Source organism: Silurus meridionalis, chromosome 17, assembly GCF_014805685.1.
Source record: "Silurus meridionalis isolate SWU-2019-XX chromosome 17, ASM1480568v1, whole genome shotgun sequence".
NCBI classification, from domain to species: Eukaryota; Metazoa; Chordata; class Actinopteri; order Siluriformes; family Siluridae; genus Silurus; species Silurus meridionalis.
In genome coordinates this window covers 10,097,897-10,118,899 of record NC_060900.1, presented here as the reverse complement: position 1 = coordinate 10,118,899, position 21,003 = coordinate 10,097,897, and the positions used below count along the sequence as shown (strand labels likewise).

The 21,003-nt window shown below is 37.6% G+C and overlaps 2 protein-coding genes across 2 annotated transcripts; both read left to right on the top strand.

The window, feature by feature from the left end:
- The first annotated feature begins 4,041 nt into the window (after positions 1-4,041).
- Positions 4,042-5,391, top strand: LOC124399766 (beta-1,4-galactosyltransferase galt-1-like). The gene has a single exon (XM_046870929.1). The coding sequence runs from the start codon at positions 4,123-4,125 to the stop codon at positions 5,389-5,391; it is 1,269 nt and encodes a 422-aa protein (XP_046726885.1). The 5' UTR covers positions 4,042-4,122.
- A 13,236-nt stretch (positions 5,392-18,627) lies between these two features.
- LOC124399765 (beta-1,4-galactosyltransferase galt-1-like) lies at positions 18,628-20,679 on the top strand. Its single transcript, XM_046870928.1, is given in 3 exon segments — positions 18,628-18,688; positions 19,298-20,347; positions 20,349-20,679. Coding segments are annotated over 2 exon segments (1,356 nt in total). The 5' UTR covers positions 18,628-18,688; positions 19,298-19,322.
- Positions 20,680-21,003: the final 324 nt, after the last annotated feature.

Genomic DNA, 21,003 nt, shown 5'->3' with positions numbered 1-21,003 from the left:
GGAGTATTTTGAGTAGCTAATGAACAAAGAAAATGAGAGAGAGAGAGAGAGAGAGAGAGAGAGAAGGTTGGATGGTGTGGAGATGGTGAAGCAGGAAGTGGATAGGACTAGTAAAGAGGAAGTGAGAGCAGTGATTAAGAGGATGAAGAGTGGAAAGTTGGTTGGAACATATGACATACTAGTAGAAGCATGGAGATGTTTAGGAGAGATGGCAGTGGCGTTTTTAACCAGGTTGTTTAACAAGATTTTGGAAGGTGGGAGAACGCTTGAGGAGTGCAGAAGGAGTGGTACCGATCTTTAAGAATAAGGGAGATGTGCAGACCTGCAGTAACTAGAGGGGTATAAAATTGATCAGTCACACCTATTATTGTCATAACTATATTTCCATATAGTTATGGAAAAGAGTACAGAGTACTCCACAGACACATTATTTGCTTTGAGAATGTTGATTAAGAAGTATAAGAAGGTCACAAGGAGTTGCACTGTGTGTTTGTGGATCTAAAGAAAGCATACAACAGGGTGCCAAGAGAGGTATAGCTAACCCCCAGCCAGACAATGGTGAAGCGTACTGATGTTTCAAAAAGCCTTTATTTTGTGTTCAGCCGTCAGCCTTTCCTTGGGAAACACAAAATCTACCTTTCCTTGATGAAAAACCTTTTCTTAGTGAAACAACGTAAGAGGTACAGAACAGATAAATAACAAATAATACAATCAGCTCTTACTAACATAAACATGAATGGCCATTTATAAGAAACCCTTTTGTGATGTCACAATGATGTCACAGATGTGAGTGATAATAACACATTAAAACACTTCTTTACAGTTAAATAGATTAACCAAAATATTAATACATATACACATTAAACAAATGAATCATAGTACCTTGTTCCCGTTCCAGCTAGGTGCTTAATTATCCCTTACTTTCCTTAAGAACCTTGTACGATTTCAGAGCATTTTAGCGACATGACTTTCCTTTACCATGGTGTGCGTCACACTAACTAGTGGGGGCAGAGTTAAAGGATTATACAGTATGGGGGTGGGGTTAAAGGACTATATAGTATGGGGGCGGAGTTAAAGGACTATACCGTATGGGGCGGAAGAGACCAAACAAAATGGAGCTCAAAAGGATTACCTAACTAACTCTTTTCTAAGAGTTAGTTACAAGAGGAGTTGTGGTATTGTATGAAGAAGTCAGGTGTGACAGCAGTAAAGTGTGCAGTAGGAACGACAGACTGGTTTAAGGTGGAGGTTGGACTGCATCAAGGATCGGCTCTGAGCCCTTTCCTGTTTGCAGTGGTGATGGACAGGTTGACGGACGAGGTCAGACAGGAGTCTCAGTGGGCTATAATGTTTGTGCATAATATTGTTATTTGTGGTGAGAGTAGGGAGCAGGTTAAGAAGAGCCTGGAGAGGTGGAGGTACATGCTGGAGAGAAGGGGAATGAAAATCAGTAGGAGTAAGACAGAGTACATGTGTGTGAATGAAGAGAGGGCAGTGGAGTGGTGCGGTTGCAGGGAAATGAGGTGAATGAGTTTAGGTACCTGGGGTCAACAGTGCAAAGTAATAGAGAGTGTGTTAGATAAGTGAAGAAAAGAGTGCAGGCAGGGTGGAGTGGGTGGAGAAGAGTGATAGCAGAAGTGATTTGTGATAGAAGGGTATCTGAAAGAGTGAAAGGGAAAGTTTATAGGACTGTGGTGAGACCTATGTTGTATGGTATAGATACAGTGGCATTGACTAAAAGACAGGAGGTGGACCTGGAGGTAGCAGAGCTGAAGATGTTGAGGTTTTCATTGGGAGTGACAAGGATGGACAGGATTAGAAACAAGGGGGGACAGTGCATGTAGGATTTTTGGAGACAAGGTGAGGGAGGCACGATTGAAATGATTTGGACATGTGTATGCCGCCCTTAGTCACAATCCGAAGGCCGAGGTTCTTTTACTTATGTTTATTACACGTAATACCGACATTGACAGTGACACCAACACTGACATCAACACGATAGAACTAAATAAAAGGAAAAATATAGACAAAAATATATTCAGTTACAAAGAAAAACACAACATTAAATTTATAAATAAAACAGAAAATAAACCTACATACCACTTTGCCTGCTTGTTATCTAAGAGTGGTAACTTAGGGGTTTTCTTGCACAAACTTATTTTACAATAATCTTTGCAGCTTTCAATAATCATTGTGACTTTCCTTGCATGTGGTGAACCAGGAAGTGACATGTACCACAAAGTATGATGGAAATACGTAATAATATAACCCAAAACTTGTAATATGCAATACATCTTGCAAAATCAAAACCTTATTTAGTGTACCAGTCAAATATACACATTATGAAAATGGTTGAAATATAAACATAAACAAGTTAAACTAACAAAAAATAACCAAAATAAATACACATTTAAGTGTGAAGGCGCCACCTTGTGGTCATGACATAGCATAAACAGAATTCTTAATGACTGCAGATACAATTTGAAGAAAAGTGACATGGGGTATATCAGTAGGAGAATGCTGGGGAGGGAGCCACCAGGAAGGAGGAAAAGAGGAAGGCCAAGGAGGAGATTTATGGATGTGGTGAGGGAGACATGTGTTACTAAGTTCATAAGAACCGTATCAAAACCTAAAAAAAGAAAATAATTATTCAAATGCACAATAATTGAAAATAATATTTAAAATATATTATTTTAAGGTTTTGGGAATCAAAAATCAATTATTGCTTATCGTCATCATTGGTGCTGATCAGAGGAGGGCAACCTTGAACAGAAAAAAAGAAAAAAAAGATGGCCGTTGGAGCATAGATGCATTTTAGCAGTACTAAAAAGGAAAAAAAAGACTAAATGAGAGCCCAAGCTAATTCACCTGATGACTTTATGAAACGGATTTTCCTTAGTTCATCTGGGATTTTTTCATACCATTTCTCTTTCTTGTTCTTCGAGCTCTGGAATTAGAATTGTTTCTACCATCAGCTAGGAGTGCTTAACATAAAACTGGCGAGCCACCCTTGTTTTCCTGTGAACCTGGATCATTGTCCGTGCTTCTTATGTGTGATAGGACCATACGTACACCACTTTCCTTTTCTTTTTTTTTCCCTCTCGCTGTCTGGATTTTACCACATCTGTGAACACAGCAACAGAACAGCAATGAAGTGCACTAATTCTGTTCATTCCATTTATTTCTATCCAAGGACAATCAATTGAAAGACATTTTACTGGGTGTGTCATTGGGTATCTTACCTGACATTTATTGTCACCATACTGTTTATTTTTATTTTTTGCACCTTGTTAAAATTGTTCTGTAAAGAGAATATACAGAGGTTATTTAGTAAAATAATTGAAATCCTGCCCTGTGAATGTAAACTGGGTGACGTGCATAAAAAGGCAAGGTAATTGATTAATAGCGGGTGACTAAAATTAATAGACCGGAAATATAAGTTAACATAGAGATATAAGAAGAAAATACTTATCTTACAATTATAATATTGGTTTGCAATTGTTTCCTCTGCCTTGCTGAAACACTGGTTTCAAGAGCGGACATAGTCTTCTGATCTAGTCCGAGATATTAGAAAGTCGATATTAGAAAGACAAGTGCAGGTAGTTGGTTTGAAAGAGGCAGATTTAGAGGACAGTGGAGTATGGAGATGGATGATCTGCTGCGGTGACCCCTAATAGGAGCAGCCAAAAGAAGAAGAAGTATGTAAATATAGCTGCTGGGCACCAGTCTTCATAGTATTAAAAGGTCATTGGTAGAATAATGAAATTACGGCCACAGGTGAGCAACAGTTAATGGCAAACCCTGATTAATTTTAAGAATATAACACTGTTTTTTAGCATCACTGTTTGTTTCAATCTGACAACATATATTTAAAGGCTTATGCCCCAAACGCCTTCTCATATCATTGTACTCTCTGTAACAATCATTATGTAGTAATAAACAGAAAGTTATTTATTTTTTTAATAATGTACAATGTATATTATTAATGGTTTTGTTTCCATTTGCAGGGGTCAAATTTGATGACGGCTGAAAATGACAAAATCAAAAATTAAGCTGTTTCTGTTTCTTAGCATTTTTGGTTTTCTAAGTTTTATCTTGATTTTAAAATGGAAGCATGTTTGCATGCACACTTCTATTTACAATGCTGCAACTCTTTACAGAAGCAAGCCCACATCTACAATCAGTAGTTTGGATACACCCAAAACCCCCAAGTCTTCCTCCAACTCCATAACCCCTATTAAAAACTCCAGCCATTTTGCAGTGTCTGCATTTATTGATCACCGGATTAATAAAGCTATTCGAGTTATCAGCATAATAAAAAGAAACAGTATACAGCCACTTTATTGCCGCTACTGCAACAATGGCCAAGCATGCGAGTTTACTAAAGCTGAAATCGAGATACACAGCGATCATTTTCAATACCCATTTGGTGCATCAGATGTGTTGTGCCAGGGTAAACACACAGACAATGCAACACACGTCACCATTTCAGCTGAAGCAGCTGATGAAATGTCAGATGTTAATAACCTACTCTTCCTGCCAGTAAAGAATAGAGTGATTAATGAATCATTTAAGTACAACTTCACCGTCTGTATCTCAAATCTTTTTGGAAACTACAATAATGTTCTGCAGTTTGTTCAAACCATGGAGATATACAAGCTTCTTGGTGTACAACGTGTCATAATCTACAACACCAGCTGTGGTTCTGACTTGGAAAAACTTTTACAGCACTATGAGAAAGAGGGAATTCTAGAGATTGTGCCATGGCCTATTGATCAGTTCCTTACTCCTTCTGTAGGATGGGACATCACATTGAATAAAGGGGACATCCAGTACTATGGTCAGTTGGTAACTCTCAATGAGTGCATTTATAGGCAAATGTATGAGTCCAAATATGTCCTGTTGAATGACATTGATGAGATCATCATGCCCTATAAGTATGCCAACCTTACATTACTGATGGAAGCTTTGCAACAGGAGCACAATGATGTGACTGTATTTCTCATAGAGAACCACATTTTCCCAAAGACACAGTTTGAAGAAAGTGGAAAGTTCCGCCGACCGGAATGGAGAAATATTCCTGGTATCAATATTATGGAACACATTTACAGAGAACCAGATCGAAAGAATACTTTGAACCCCACAAAGATTATCATCAACCCCAGGAGCGTGATGCAAACCTCAGTACATTCCACCCTGAAACACACTGGACAAGTCTATCATGTTCCTCACGATGTGTGTCGGATTGTTCATGTGAGAACACCATTACAGGGGAATCTTAACAAGACACAATTATTTGTTGACACAAGAGTATGGGACTTTCAGCAAGAACTAATAAGAAATGTGGATAGTGCCCTGCAATTATCAGGTTTGTTAAAAAATCAAAAATGATATGGGTTATTTTTTATTTTTTGTTGAATTTTACAATGAGAATAATTTTGTTGAATTTTATTTAAAGTTGTAAGAATAGAACACTTAGCTGTTTGTATACAAGTTTTATGAGTAAATTATGCTGTGGTTATAGTATGTGTAATAGGGCATATGACACACCATTCACTTTGTTTTGATGATACATGAGGTTATTCAATTAGCCAATCATATCAGAGCAGCAGTGTGCATATAATCATGCAGACACTGGCCCAGCTTCAGATAATATTAAACATCAGAAAAGGAGAAAAATGTAATAAAAAATTTAGCACATTTGCTCAAGCAAGCAGGTGAAATACATTAATTTATACTGTAACTATGCTTTACAAACATGGTGAGCAGAAAATCATATTAAGGTTTGAAGCTTTTCTGCACACCATAGTTGTGAAGAATGACTAGTGATTTTTTTGTCAGCTCAAACAACCTAGGCATTATCTGATGATCTCTTTCATCAACATCATCTCTGATATTCACAGCAGCCTGTCTGATATGAACAACCATGTTACATTTTAAGTCATAGAAATCACAATTTACCACATTTTAATGTCTGATGTGAATATTAACTAACACCTTTGACCTGTATCTGTTTGATTTGTGTGCATTGTGCTGCTGCCACAGCACAGATTAGCTGGAATACAGATGTTCCTTTTAATAAGTGTATTTTGAAGAAATTGTGTTAAAAAGATAAAAAGCCAAACAGCACTGTCCAGAAATTTTGATACATCATTTTTGTTAAATAGGCAGATCTGTAGAAAAATTAGGAGTTTTATTTTATAATACCCTAGTGCTATACTCAAAAAATGGTTTTAAATGTATAATTACCAAATCTGTTTGTTTATTACTTTTAGTTTTATTGTCTACCTTCACATTGTTCTGACAACAATCAGACATATACCAAGTTGTTTTGTGAACCAGACTGAACTGAACAAAAAGACAAATTTCCTCTTAGATTAATTTGGCAACATATATAGCTCTAATAAAGCTATGCAGAAACAAGACATGAAACTGTATTTATGCGCCAGATATCATGGACATTGCACATGAACAGGACTACAGCAAGGAAGAATTCCCAAATATACAAAGGAAATAAAAGAAAAACCCACTCTTTTTTGCAAATGACTTGAATAATTATGTGTTGTTTAATTTTAGTTAGTTCTGTTCTTCAGCAATACACAGAATACTGTAAAAACCAAAGCACCAAATACACAAATTGCTTAAAATAATCATGTTAAAATTTTCATATCCAAATTTATGTAAAAATGTACTTCTCTGTCATTGTTGTTTGTAAAGGTTATGATCTCTTGTAGAGCTAAAATATTTGCAGTGCTCATCAAGAAGACGAAGAAAAAAGCATTATAAAATTATGGATCACAATCTTTCCTGAAGAAATAATTGAGATATTTTGACATCTCCATTTCTGTCTCAAATCTGTGATTTTTTTTGCATACATTTTTCTTTTGAATATTGCAGCTAATTGAATATTGATCTTATTGAGCTTCTATTTATTTTAGGTACTGACTGTATAATAAATGTTTTGCCCCGTTATGCTTTTAACTTAATGTTGTTGTCTTTATTCCAGCTTTCAAGTCTTTCTTTTTGTTTTTTTCTTTTTGCTTTGAGCAATACTCTACATCAAAACCATAATCTAAAGGCAGAGTTGTTAAAGCAGGCAGAAAGGTCCAGAACACAGATAATCAGTTTGCAGGGCAAACAAATAAATGAAACACGTAGCAAAGAGAAAAACATATTAAAGAGGACAGATCAAAGTCAGCACACAAAGAAATGGCTTGCTATGCAATGGAATTACAGTAATTCTGAAGATTAAAAAAACAAAAAACAAAAGGGAAGTCTTCTTTGACCTGGAGGAGTTCAATATTCGGACGATGGTTCCCCCTGGTGTTGTGGTGGAAATATTGTGGTTGGAACCATTACAGAATCCCTCCTCCTATGAACACCTCCAGGTGTTCTTCTTCTATAATGGTGTCTTTGGGGTCTGTTGTCGGTGATCTCTATAAAACTTCTCTAAGAGTGAAGAATCCAGGATATCATCCATGTTAACCCAGCACTGTTCCTTCGGTTCGTATTTCTTTCAATCAACCAGGTATTTCCAGGTAATTCCATATGGCATTAATCCAGAATCGAGCATATAATGTAGCCTGGTGCTCTGTAAATCTCCAGATTTAAAGGAGGGTTCTGTTCAGCTTAATTTTTACCTGGTGGGGCAAGGAGGGTGAGATATGATATTGTGGGTGCAGTTGCAACCGGTAAGTTACTGCATTTATTTGCCATACTATTTTAACTGGTCCAATGAATCAGGGTCTTAATTCCTCAATTGGCAACTAGATTTTTATGTTCTGTGTTGACAGCCACACCATCTGACCTTGTTGGTATTGAAAACGAGGGCGTTCTCTGCGATTGGCTTGGATTTCCTTGCATCACACTGCTCCCTGTAGGCACATGTGAGCCCTCAGATGAAGAACATCCCAGATGTCTCTACTATGTTGGACATTGATGGCTGGGATTTGCAGAGTTTTCTCTGACCATGGGAATAGAGGGGTTGGTATCCTAGAACACATCAAAAGGAGTGAGCTGGGTAGAGGAATGAGTCAGAGAGTTGTAGGCATACTCAGCTCAGTTAAGGAACTCACTCCAGCAATGTTGTTCACTACTATAGTAAGTTTTTAGAAAGTGTCATAATTGAGATATTCAGCTTGCCTGTTAGATTGGGGGTGGTACCCAAATGAAAGGCTGACATTGATTTTTAGCAACATGCAGTAAGAATGCCTCATGCAGGAGGTAAACGGGGGGTGCCTTTATCAGATGGCAATCCAAAGTTCCTGAAAACATAATCCATTACAAGTTTGGTGGTTTTCAAGGTAGAGAGACATCCTAAGGGTATACATTTGCATGCCTTTGAGAACCGGCCCACCACCACCAAAACAGTGTTTATGTTTCAGGTAAGAAGGTCAGAGATGAAGGCAACTGCAATGTGGGACTATGGTTGTTGTTGGATGGGTAGTGGTTCCAGCAGTCTGTAAGGATTTTGGGTTTGATGTATCTCCTCCATGATGACCCATCTGATGGGGGGGGTGGATGACGGAGTGTGGCAGGATAGTTTCTGGCATTTGATGCAAGTTAACAGGGTCATGGTGGCATGAGAGTGTATATATACACCAGTAAAAACCCAAAGAACACTATACGAAATCGATTTAAATGAGTAAATAACACTATTTCACTCCATAACACTTGATTATTAGACTATTTTAACAATACTTTATGTAAATTAACAGCAATTACAATGCTTAATTAAAAAAAATAAAGTACAGGTACAGTAAAGTATGCAGTAGAGAAGTACAGAAAATACAGTACAATACAGTACAGAAAATACAGTAATGGGTACTCACTTTATATAGTATGCTGAAGTGTGTTTTAATGAGATAAACCTTGATTAGAAATGTTAAAACTAGCGTTTTGAGCAGCTCGCGGTTGCTCACGAGCCGATCTGAATGAGAGTCGCCGGTCGGATTGAAAGTCGCGAGCATGCGAGGTCGCGAGCGCTGAGGCTGCGAGCTCCGAGGTTCCACTGTATCTGCTTTGCTGTGAAGAATAGCACCCATTGGGTTTAGCAGGGATTTAGTTGTTTGACCTTTTAAAAATATTCTAAGTTGCAGTGGTCTGTTTGAAATGTTTGAAAACTTGAAATGGATTCTGGGCCCCCTCCATCCAATGCCTCCACTCCTCTACTAGGTTTTACTAAACCTGCGCAAATTTGTGTAAATTCCCTGGACCTAACACCTACTAGCACCCCTGCTGAGATTTTTACAGGCCTTCAGCTCCATTGTTCTCCTGCTTTTGTTGTGCAAACACACCCATTACCTGTGAGGCCTGCCACATTTGCATTTGTTTACTCAGAGTAGCTCAGAGGCCAGAAGAAAACTCAGAAACAATCTTCTTTTGCCTGTCCACCCTGTGCATGCCTTGTGCAAAATGTAGGCATTCACCGCCGCCAGGTCCAGCATATTGTAAAAAAACCACTACTGGCCACCTGCGTGTTGCTGCTCTTACGGAATACATCCATGCCATTTGGTCCAACACGTCTACACCACACTGTAAAAGCAGAGAGAGAGAGAGAGAGAGAGAGAGAGAGAGAGTCATGAGTATATGTGCTTTTTTTCTATAGGCCTGTATAGTACACATAAAATTATACACACATTCACATACCTTCATGTGGTTATAGTCTGTTATCGTGTTGGGTTTCCTCTTTCTGCCATCACCGATCTATTGTCTTGGTGCATGGACATTATTCACCGTGCCCAGTAGCGTTGTTTTGCTCTGCAGCAGTCTGTGCGACAGTGACAGTGAAGTAAAGAAATTGTCCGTCGTGACATTTCTCCCATCATCCAAAAATGGCTCCATCAGATTCATGACCACGTTCTCTGCCAGCCTCTCTCACTTCTGACGACTGGGGTCCTTTCCCAAGTAAGGAGATGCATTGCAGACACATTTGGTCTCCAAATATGGTCTCATGTGGCCATCCAGAACTTGATCCCAAATTTGTCTGGCTTGGTTGCGATATACTGTGTGAATGGACAACGAACCTTGGTAGGGAACAGCTGTTCATCTATTTCAGGGGTGGGCAATTGATTTTTACAAGGGGCCACATGAGAAACCTGAATTGTGTCAGAGGGCCACACCAACAATAACTTGAACTTCATTCTGCTCAACTTTCTTTCATTGTAAAATGCACTAAATTATATATTTTGAATAGCTGGTACTGATCATCGGAAGAATAAAACTATTCTGTAAATATTTGTGAAATTGTGGTGTATAGGTCAAATAAGAAAAAAAAAAATTATTGTTAACCTAAACTCACTAAAATCAATGAATTGCAATTCGAAGAATAAATTCAATTACAAAAGTTTTTTATTTATCATTATAAATTATTATTATTTATTTGTTACCATTCATAGTATTGACAGACAGACAGCGGTCAATTATTATTAGCAACGGTCTGTTATACAAAATAATTGCCTTCCGAACGTTTGGAAGCCCATACAAGTGAAAAGAACGTATTATTATATTATAATAATTATTATCTACGGGGAATGTTTCAAAGATGACCACGTGATCTAAGGCAATGAATTCCATATTTTTTTTGTTATGCCTTTTTCCTTGGCACATCACTGGAAAACTTTCTTGCCTTTTCAAAAACGTCCGCTGCAGACGGAGTGCGCATGCTCGGATTGACTTCTTTTCTGTGCCGCATTTTTCTCATATTTAGAATGGCAATCGGGATGTTTGGATTTCAGGTGATAAATTAAACCCAACGTGGAGAAACTCTTTGCAGATACATCCTCTCTTGAAATTTCAGCATTGCATGTTTTGCAAATCGATATCCGTGGGTCTTTCTCCGAGATATTGAAATAAGTCCACACCGCAGACATGTTGGCTCTTATCCAGATAACCGTGTGCATGCTGCGCTTTTTTATTGTGTCATTACAATTGTGTTTGGCCGTGTTGTTTCAGTGATTTAGGTATTTCTCCAGAAAACTTCCTGTGGCCGAATTTTAGGTGCATCCCTATAATTTATGATTGGCCTCACGCTGGCCGGACAGGGCGTACAAAGGGCGGATGTGGCCCACGGGCCGTGGTTGCCCAGGTCTGATCTATGGTCATGTGTTCTCCTGGAGTAAAACTCTCAGCACAGTTCTTGTTGAAGCGTGTCCAGATGATTGCTCTTACATACAGAATTGAAATGAATGCCATCAGTTCATGAATTGCCAAATTCCAGTCCGGCAATGTTCTGCGGGCTTGATGGACCGTGCACTCCCTGATGGTCTGCAGTATTCCCATGTCTAACAGGCAAAGGAAGCTTGGGGCACGCTTTTAATTTTACGCTGTCGGAAGATAAACAAATAGAGAATGGTAAATTTAGATCAACCTCACTCTAAATAGGTTTATATAAATATATGTGTACTATGGCAATAACAAACCTTAGCAGACTCTGTGGGTCCAGCTTGCGCAGTGAAGCACGAGTGATTTGCTACTGCACTGGGCATTCCAATGTCCTCCTCTACCCACACAGTGGCGTCTTTTGGCTCTCTCAGTCAGTAAACAAATGCAAATGTGCCAGGCCTCACAGGTGTTGGGTGGTTTGCACAACAAAAGCAGGAGGAGAATCGAGCTGAAGAAGTGAAAATCTTAGCAGGGGTGAATAACACCTCAGGACATGCACCAGAAACTGTGTGCTGCTTTCTGTTTTGTCTTTTATTTATTTATTTATTTATTTATTTATTTATTTATTTCTCTCAGCCGCTCCCGGTGCTAATCGCCGACACCTCTTCCACATTACTATTCCCCTATATAAGTTCCCGTTCCGACCCCACTAGCTGTCGGATCTACACACTCATGCTAGTGATCTCCTGGATTCTGAACTGCCAGCATTTCCCGCTGGTTCCTGCTCCGTGTTCCGAACTTTAGGATTATACTTGCGTTATGGATTGTACTCGCTGTATGGATTCAACCTGCCTTTACAGGGTATCCCTGCGTTACGGATCCTACCCGCTTTACTGATCCTACCCGCTTCACGGATTATCCCACATCACGGATCCTACCTGCTTTACAGATTATCCTCGCATTACGGATCCTACCGATTACAGATAGGATCTAGGATTAGGGTTAGGCTTAGTGTTTGAAAGTTAAATAAACAATGATTAAGTTACTCCCGTTTTGCGTGGACACTACCCTGACACCAAAATTCAAGAAAGTACCCATTTCAGTGAAGTGTTAAATGTGAGCCAATAGCAGTATTGATTTGAAATTATGCTGATCAGTGAACTAAATACTTTTAAATGTATTTTGTGCGTGTGATTCATTAAAGTCCCTCTTTATCCGGAGCCTGAGCTATAAGTCAGTTTATGGCAATTTACTCAAGCTCCTTTTTAATGCTTAGTCATATACTCTATTGTGTAAAACTATAGTGCCATTAAAAAATTTGGAAACACCTTGTCTTTAATTGCTTTTGAGACACGTATGAATAATTATTTTCTTTACAGCTGGAAAAACCTGTATTATTACCAGAATTATAACAGATCAGCAATTACAAATTTACTTTCATTCAAAAGCAAAAAGAAATATTTATTTCCACATCAAAAAAATATAGAGTTCTAGATCATTTACCTAAAGGTTCTTTGAACAAATAACTCCAGAAGCATTTCAGTTTGTTTAAGAAATAATAAATGTTTCTATTGCACTTATTTTTACACTGGTTATGTACCTAAATCTTCCAAACTGGCAGTTATCAAACCTCTAATTAAAATCCTGACCGCAACCCCTTTCAGCTGTCCAACTGAAGTCCAATCTCAAACCAGTTATGCTCATCCCTACAGTATTTGAAAAAAAATATTGAGACACCTGACTTTTCCTGCCATATGTGGTTCCTCTTCAAACAAAGCTGGAAGAACACAATTGTCTGAGATGTGTTTGGATGCAGTATAATAAAATATTGCTTTTACTTGAACTTTGAAACCCAAACCAGTTCCAGCATGGCACTGTGCACAAAGTGCACAAAGCCAGCTCTATGAAGATATAGTTTACTGTACATGGTTTGCAGATTAAGGTTTTGAGTGGAAGATTTAGAGCTCTGATCTCAACCCTACTGAACCCCTTTGGGATGAATTGACACTGACTGCACCCCAGGTCTCCTCACCCCACATCAGTACCTGACTTTACTAATACTCTTGTGGCTGATTAACACAAATGTCAACAAGCACAGTAATCAAGTGGAACATTTTCAAAGAAGAGTGGAGGGAAATATAATAGCAAATTGGAACTAAATGTGGAATGCGATGCTTAAAAAGGGCATACCCTAAATATGAACAGGTGTCCACAAACTTTTATAGTGTATATAGGCATATAGTGTACATCGGAATAACATTCTTGAAATCTTTCAGGATTTGTGTCTCATCACAGTTGAGAGACAGCACTAATCAAAGCAGTAATCTTTGTGGTTATTTTACCACCTTAACTGGCTATTGGCTTGTGATCAGGGCTGTGTCTCCTTGCTTGTGTTACTTGATCTTAGTGCAGCTTTTGACACCAATAATCATAATATTATTCTTACTAGACTAGTTACTGAGGTAAAGAGTCTGTCTTATTCTCACTGCATTTTTTCGTTACATATAATACCCCTGGGTGAAATTATTCGCCAACATGGTATTAGCTTCTATTGCTCAAGTTCAATTCAATAATTTCTTTTTTTTTAATTGTATAGCACTTTTAACAATGAACATTGTCTCAAAGCAGCTTAACACAGATAATGTGGTGATATAAAGAACATCTTATTCATTTTTAAGTGTAAGTTTGTCCCTGGTGAGCAAGCTGGTGGCGACTGTGGCAAGAAAAAACTTCCGAGATGGCATAAGAAAGAATCCTTGAGAGGAACCAGATTCAAGAGGGAACCCATCCTTATCTGGGTTGCACCAAATGTCCATTTATTAAAGATAAACGATATTGTGGGTGTGCAGTGATGGTGATCAGAAGCAAACTGTAGGGGACAATGTAATTAGACAGCATCGGATGGTGGTCTGTATGATGGTTTTGGAGGTGAAAAAGACGAGGAGAGTGAGGACTGAAAGAAGAATAAGATGGTGAAAACTAAAGGAGGAAGACTGAAGTGTGAGGTTCAGGGAGGAGGTCAGACAGGAGCTCAGTGGTGGTGAAGAGGTCAGACAGGGGCTTGGTGGTGGTGAAGAGGTGCTGGATGATTGGGCAACTGCTGCTACTGTTAAGAAATGTAGCTAGTTCGGTTATATATATAATATAATGATAATAAATATAAAATTTAAATTTAAAAATAAGATAAAAAATATAATCATATATAATATAATATAATAGTAACAGCAAAAATAATAGTAGATAGTCAATCTACAATAGTAAAAAAGTTGGGTTTAATAGGGTTTATTGGTGAGTACAGATGCATTGTGCACAGTGTGCAAAAAATCAGCCAGAGAAGAGACATGTGCAGGTGCATCATACAGTCAGAAGTCATGTATTGAACATATTAGAAAATGTCAATAAATGACAGACAATGATATCGATACTCACATGCTGCCATATGTGGTTAAACACCCCTTGGCTATGCAGAGAAAACAGAGGCTGCATGACGTCTGAACTCATCTTGCGTAATAGGGTGCATAAAGTTCACCCATGTAATTTAGCTTAGGCCAGCTTTAGCTATCAGTAGTAGAATCTGATAGCTATATAAATATATAAATATATAAATAATATAAATATATAAATAGCTAAAAAAGAAATAATATCATTCAGCAATATGCTTTAGATAAAATATGACATTGATTATATTAGTTTAAATCCAAGCTTAATGCATATAAACATTTTGAGCATTAATTTAGTATAGTACTCAGCTTTGCAACTCGTGTATAAAGAGAGTTCACAAAAATAAATAATCATGCTTTAGCGGATATATATATTGATCATATATAAAGTTTAGCATACAGCATATAATCAAAATGCTTGTGAATGTAATACATGTTATAAAGACAAGTGAGCAGATAAGGATGATGGATTAGGTTAGGGGTGTCAGGGAACCACCTGCCACGCCCCCTTTGGTGGCTTTCTATGACTCTGATCTCCCTAGAGCTCCAGGTTTAACCACGCACACCTGGGGCTCATCATCAATCATGCCTTCACTCTCTCTGGAGCTCCAGGCCTAATCACGCACACCTGAAGCTCCTCATCACTCCACCCCGCTCCTACATAAACCACTCTCTCACATTCACCCAGCGTTCGTTATTATATGTGTTGGACGTTACGTGTGGTCTATGTGTATGTCTATGTGTATGTCTATGTGTATGTCTATGTGTATGTCTATGTGTATGTCTATGTGTATGTCTATGTGTATGTGTATGTCTATGTGTATGTGTATGTCTATGTCTATGTCTTTGTGTTTTCATGCAGGACTCTTTATGTTCTGTTTCATCTGGGCTCCAATATCCTGCACCTGCTGCGCGCTTCCTTTCAGCGCATCTCGGATCAGCCACGCTTCTCCCCAAGTGCACCTCGGACTCTCTCTACCCAAAGACTGCCGCGGGCGTGTGTGCGTGTGTGCTTGTGTGTATCTCTCTCCCTCACTCTCTGTATTAAACCCGAGCGAGCTGTACTTTGGCTTAATAGGTTAATAGGCACAACACATCATCAGATAATAAAAAACATATGAGAATATTTGCAAGAAATTGTATTTGTCCAAAACACACAGGAAGTACGATGTTTCTATGAGAGCATGAGCTTAAGATGCAGGCAGGATGAAAGTAAGACAGGAAGTTCTATATAAAGAAGTATTATGGCATAAAGAAATATATTTTAAGAACATTTAAAGAAAGAAAAACTAAGTAAAAGACGAGAGCTATGAAAAATAGAAAAAGCATTTGGTGAAAAGAGCTGGTATGTTCAAACTAAAGCCCTGGTTTGTAAAACTAGAAAAAAACGAACACATTTTTATGCAAGTGTATGCAAAACAAAACAAAGGACGATTTGTAGACATAGGGAAAAAAACCCAGACAAGATTTTAAGAAAAGTTGTAAAAATTGTGGTGGATGATCTGTTGCATTGTTATGTGCAAAAGTGCACGATCAGGGGATTTTGTTTAAGAAAAGGTCCCTATCAAGAGAGATTTTTTTGTACATGTAAATTAAAATCGTATTGAGGTGAACGAGGCCTCCTAGAAATGGTTGGAATTTTACTAAGAGAAGGTATAAACTTACCAGAAAAGACGTAAGCAAACGGTGGGATATGCAAAGCCTCGCAAAATGATTGGTGCATGTAAATAAGTAAGGAGGAGAAGTTAGAGAAAAATATGTAAATTTAAGTGTATATGGTGTATAAAAAGTGAAATATTTGCCACGTAAATTTGCACTCGCATGTGAAAGCTGACGGGTGCCATTGTTGTCAAAATGGTTCTCTCCCAAGAGCTCCATGGGACGGGCCTGAATTGACTGCAATAACGCTGATTTGCTCCTTCTCATTCATGACTGGAAGATGTCTTTATTTGTTTTGTTCATGTATTAGTTTTGATATTGCTAATTGATTAGTGAATAGCTAAAACTAATTTGAGTATTAAGCCACTTAATTGTTATGTCTACTTGGACATGGAGCCTGAGTTACAACAGGAATGAAATAAGAATAAGATGGTGGAAACTAAAGGAGGAAGACAGTAGTGTGAAGTTCAGGGAAGAGGTCAGACAGGGGCTTGGTGGTGGTGAAGAGGTGCTGGATGAATGGGCAACTACTGCAGAAGTGATAAGGGAGACAGCTAGAAAGGTACTTCTTGTAACATCTGGAAATAAAAAGGAAGACAAATAGAAATAGTGGTGGAATGATGAAGTACAGGAGAGCATAGGGAGAAAGAGGTTTGCAAAACTGAAGTGGGATCGACAGAGAGATAAAAAAAAAAAGTAGGCAGGACTACAAGGAGATGTGGCAGCAGGTAAAGAGGGATTTAGGAAAAGGCATATGAGGAGCTGTATGAGAAGTTGGACACTAAAGAAGGAGAAAAGGATTTGTACCGATTGGCCAGGCAGAGGGACCGAGCTGGGTAGGATGTGCTGCAAATAAGAGCAATAAAGGATGGAGATGGAAATGTGTTGACTACTGAGGAGAGTGCATTGAGAAGATGGAGGGAGTATTTTGAACAGCTGATGATCAAGGAAAATGAGAGAGAGGGTTGAATGATATGGAGATTGTAAAGCAGAAAGCGAATAAGAGGATAAAGAGTGAAAAGTCAGTTGGTAGCTGGACCAGATGACATACCTGTAGAAGCATGGAGATGTTTAGGAGCAGATGGCAGTGGAGTTTCTCTCGTCCTCAGCACCGCGCCAGTGCGACTGATATCCTATTGCTCTTAGGTGTTAATGATTAACAATAGATTAAATAAAAAGGGACAAGAGTAACCATGACTAACATCATTCTAAAAGGCTTAGGCTCCAGCAGCAATTTTAGATCACTGTTTTTCGATGGAAAATGTATTTGCTCAATGTGTGTAAGCAGTACACACAAACAACATCCATAAAAACTTTTTGTACTTACACATTTATTGTAATAATGAGTCACAAACACATCCACTGCTGCAAATCTCGGCTTGAAAATACAGCCAGCCGCACTTTTCTGTGTGTTGCGCATATAAACGTACACTTACATACCGTGTTGGGAGCTTCAGAATGGCATTTCTGTTATAAAATAAACAAAAAGAGAAAACAATTAAAAACCTCAGTGCATTTTCAATCATGTTCCACTTTCAAACACTCACAAAACGTTGTCCTTTATAGGTTTGCTCATTCTTTTAAATAATTCTTAAATTTTTTAATTTTCAACTAATTTTACTGTAGAGTATTTGAGAAAAGTAAAGACAAAATCACTTCAAACATTCAGTGCATTTTTATCATGTCTCATATATCATATGATATGATATAATATCATATCATATCATATATCATATCATATCATCATATATCATATCATATCATATATCATTACAGTAACAACATGCCGTAAAGCATTTTTGCTCCAACCAAACAATAGTGCTGTAATTTAGATGGTTATTCTTTTGTTTAAACAGAACTTTGGTTGGTGTTTGTCTGTATATATTTTGAAATAACTTTCGAATTAAAAATGACATCTTGCTGGTAAAAAGAAACAAATATGGCTGGTAGAATATAGTGTTACAAAACAAATAAGACCACAATAACAGTAAACTAAAAAAAACACAGTAAAAGAGGCGGAGTCTCTGGTTACAGTCCATAGGCAGGTGTCAAGGTGACGTTTATTATGCACCACCTATCATTTCCAGCCAGTTGCAGTATGGAAACTAAATGATTGATGGAAAATGTAGCGAATAAGTGCAGGATTTTAACGAAATATGGGAGGATTTCATTCCTCACGTGGGTGAGTCTTAGTTTAATTACTCTTTACAAATACATTATTAGTGAACCAGTGACAGACCATGAAATGGATGCAGCTTTCAGTCCTGCTCAAATAGCTGAGCTCGGAGCTTTTCAGCTCATGCTAACTGATTTTATTTTATTTATTTTGTTTTTACAAAATAAAAATAAAAAAAAACAAAGACAAAAAGTTGTTTTATCGGAGATTTGCACAAAGCAGCAATGTGGAAAATATTCTTGGGTCGGAGTAACCACAGAGACTTGGAAATCTGCATGAAGATGGAAAAGTCTGAGCATATTTTACATCTGTAAGTTACAATATATCTCTCTTGGAATGGCCGGACATTAATATGAATGGTCATGACTGTAAAGCCATAGCTTGTCTGGCTACCTGGCCATCAATATGAATGCCAAATCAATATCAATAGCAAACATGTATAACAATAGCATTTGATAGTGAGCCATTTATGTATGTGCAGACTGTATAAATAGAGTATAAATGGCCACCTGAGTTTCAGACATAGTCTCAGATAAATGTTAGTAGAATCAGATTTGTCATGAATATCTTTATAAAATGTGAAATATAAACTCATGAGACATGTGGCTTTCAACCCAGTACTTTTCTGGATTGCTCCAGGACTGATTTCATATATTCATATATAAAAAAAGATGTTCGATGCACAAAATGTATATCCATGGCACTTCATGATATATAACTTAATATAAAATACTAAAAAAAATAAAATACTAATTTAAGAATATAACTGATTTTTTCCATCACGTTTTTTTTTTAAAGCTGACAACATATTTTATCATTGTACTCTCTGAAACAATCATTATTTAGTAAAAAACAGAAAGTTATTTATTTTTTAATAATGTACAATGTATATTATTAATGGTTTTGTTTCTATTTGCAGGGGTCAAATTTGATGACGGCTGAAAATGACAAAATCAAAAATTAAGCTGTTTCTGTTTCTTAGCATTTTTTTTTTTATAAGTTTCATCTTGATTTTAAAATGGAAGCATGTTTGCATGCATACTTCTATTTACAATGTTGGAACTCTTTACAGAAGCAAGCCCACATCTACAATCAGCAGTTTTGATACACGCAACACCCCCAAGTCTTCCTCCAACTCCATAACCCCTATTAAAAACTCCAGCCATTTTGCAGTGTCTGCATTTATTGATCACAGGATTAATAAAGCTATTCGAGTTATCAGCATAATAAAAAGAAACAGTATACAGCCACTTTATTGCCGCTACTTCAACAATGGCCAAGCTGTTGAGTTTACTAAAGCTGAAATCGAGATACACAGCGATCATTTTCAATACCCATTTGGTGCATCAGATGTGTTGTGCCAGGGTAAAAACACAGACAATGTAACACACGTCACCATTTCAGCTGAAGCAGCTGATGAAATGTCAGATGTTAATAACCTACACTTATTGCCAGTAAAGAATAGAGTGATTAATGAATCATTTAAGTACAACTTCACTGTCTGTATCTCAAATCTTTTTGGAAACTACAATAATGTTCTGCAGTTTGTTCAAACCATGGAGATGTACAAGCTTCTTGGTGTACAACGTGTCATAATCTACAACACCAGCTGTGGTTCTGACTTGGAAAAACTTCTACAGCACTATGAGAAAGAGGGAATTCTAGAGATTGTGCCATGGCCTATTGATCAGTTCCTTACTCCTTCTGTAGGATGGAACATTGCATTGAATAAAGGGGACATCCAGTACTATGGTCAGTTGGTAACTCTTAATGAGTGCATTTATAGGCAAATGTATGAGTCCAAATATGTCCTGTTGAATGACATTGATGAGATCATCATGCCCTATAAGTATGCCAACCTTACATTACTGATGGAAGCTTTGCAACAGGAGCACAATGATGTGACTGTATTTCTCATAGAGAACCACATTTTCCCAAAGACACAGTTTGAAGAAAGTGGAAAGTTCATGACCGGAATGGAGAAATATTCCTGGTATCAATATTATGGAACACATTTACAGAGAACCAGATCGAAAGAAAACTGTTAACCCCAGAAAGATGATCATCAACCCCAGGAGCGTGATGCAAACCTCAGTACATTCCACCCTGAAACACACTGGACAAGTCTATCATGTTCCTCACGATGTGTGTCGGCTTGTTCATGTGAGAACACCATTACAGGGGAATCTTAACAAGAAGCAATTATTTGTTGACACAAGAGTATGGGACTTTCAGCAAGAACTAATAAGAAATGTGGATAGTGCCCTGCAATTATCAGGATTGTTAAAAAATCAAGAATGATATGGGTTATTTTATTCTTTTTTTTTTTTTTTTTTTAATTTTACAATGAGAATAATTTTGTTGAATTCTATTTAAAGTTGTAAGAACAGAAAACTTAGCTGTTTTCTGTTTTATGAGTAAATTATGCTGTGGTCAGTATGTGTAACAGGGTACCTGAATGACGCAGACACTGGCCCAGCTTCAGCTAATATTAAACAGCAGAAAAAAATGTAAAATATTATCTTATTAAATTTAACATGGCATAGGAGTTTACATAAAGTACACAAAATACAGTAATTAATAGTTCATGGGTTGATATGGGAAGTCATTGGAAAAGCAAGCGGG

Bases quoted from the DNA above. Each gene is read 5' to 3' on its own strand.
- LOC124399766 (XM_046870929.1), top strand. From the start codon at position 4,123: ATGCACACTTCTATTTACAATGCTGCAACTCTTTACAGAAGCAAGCCC.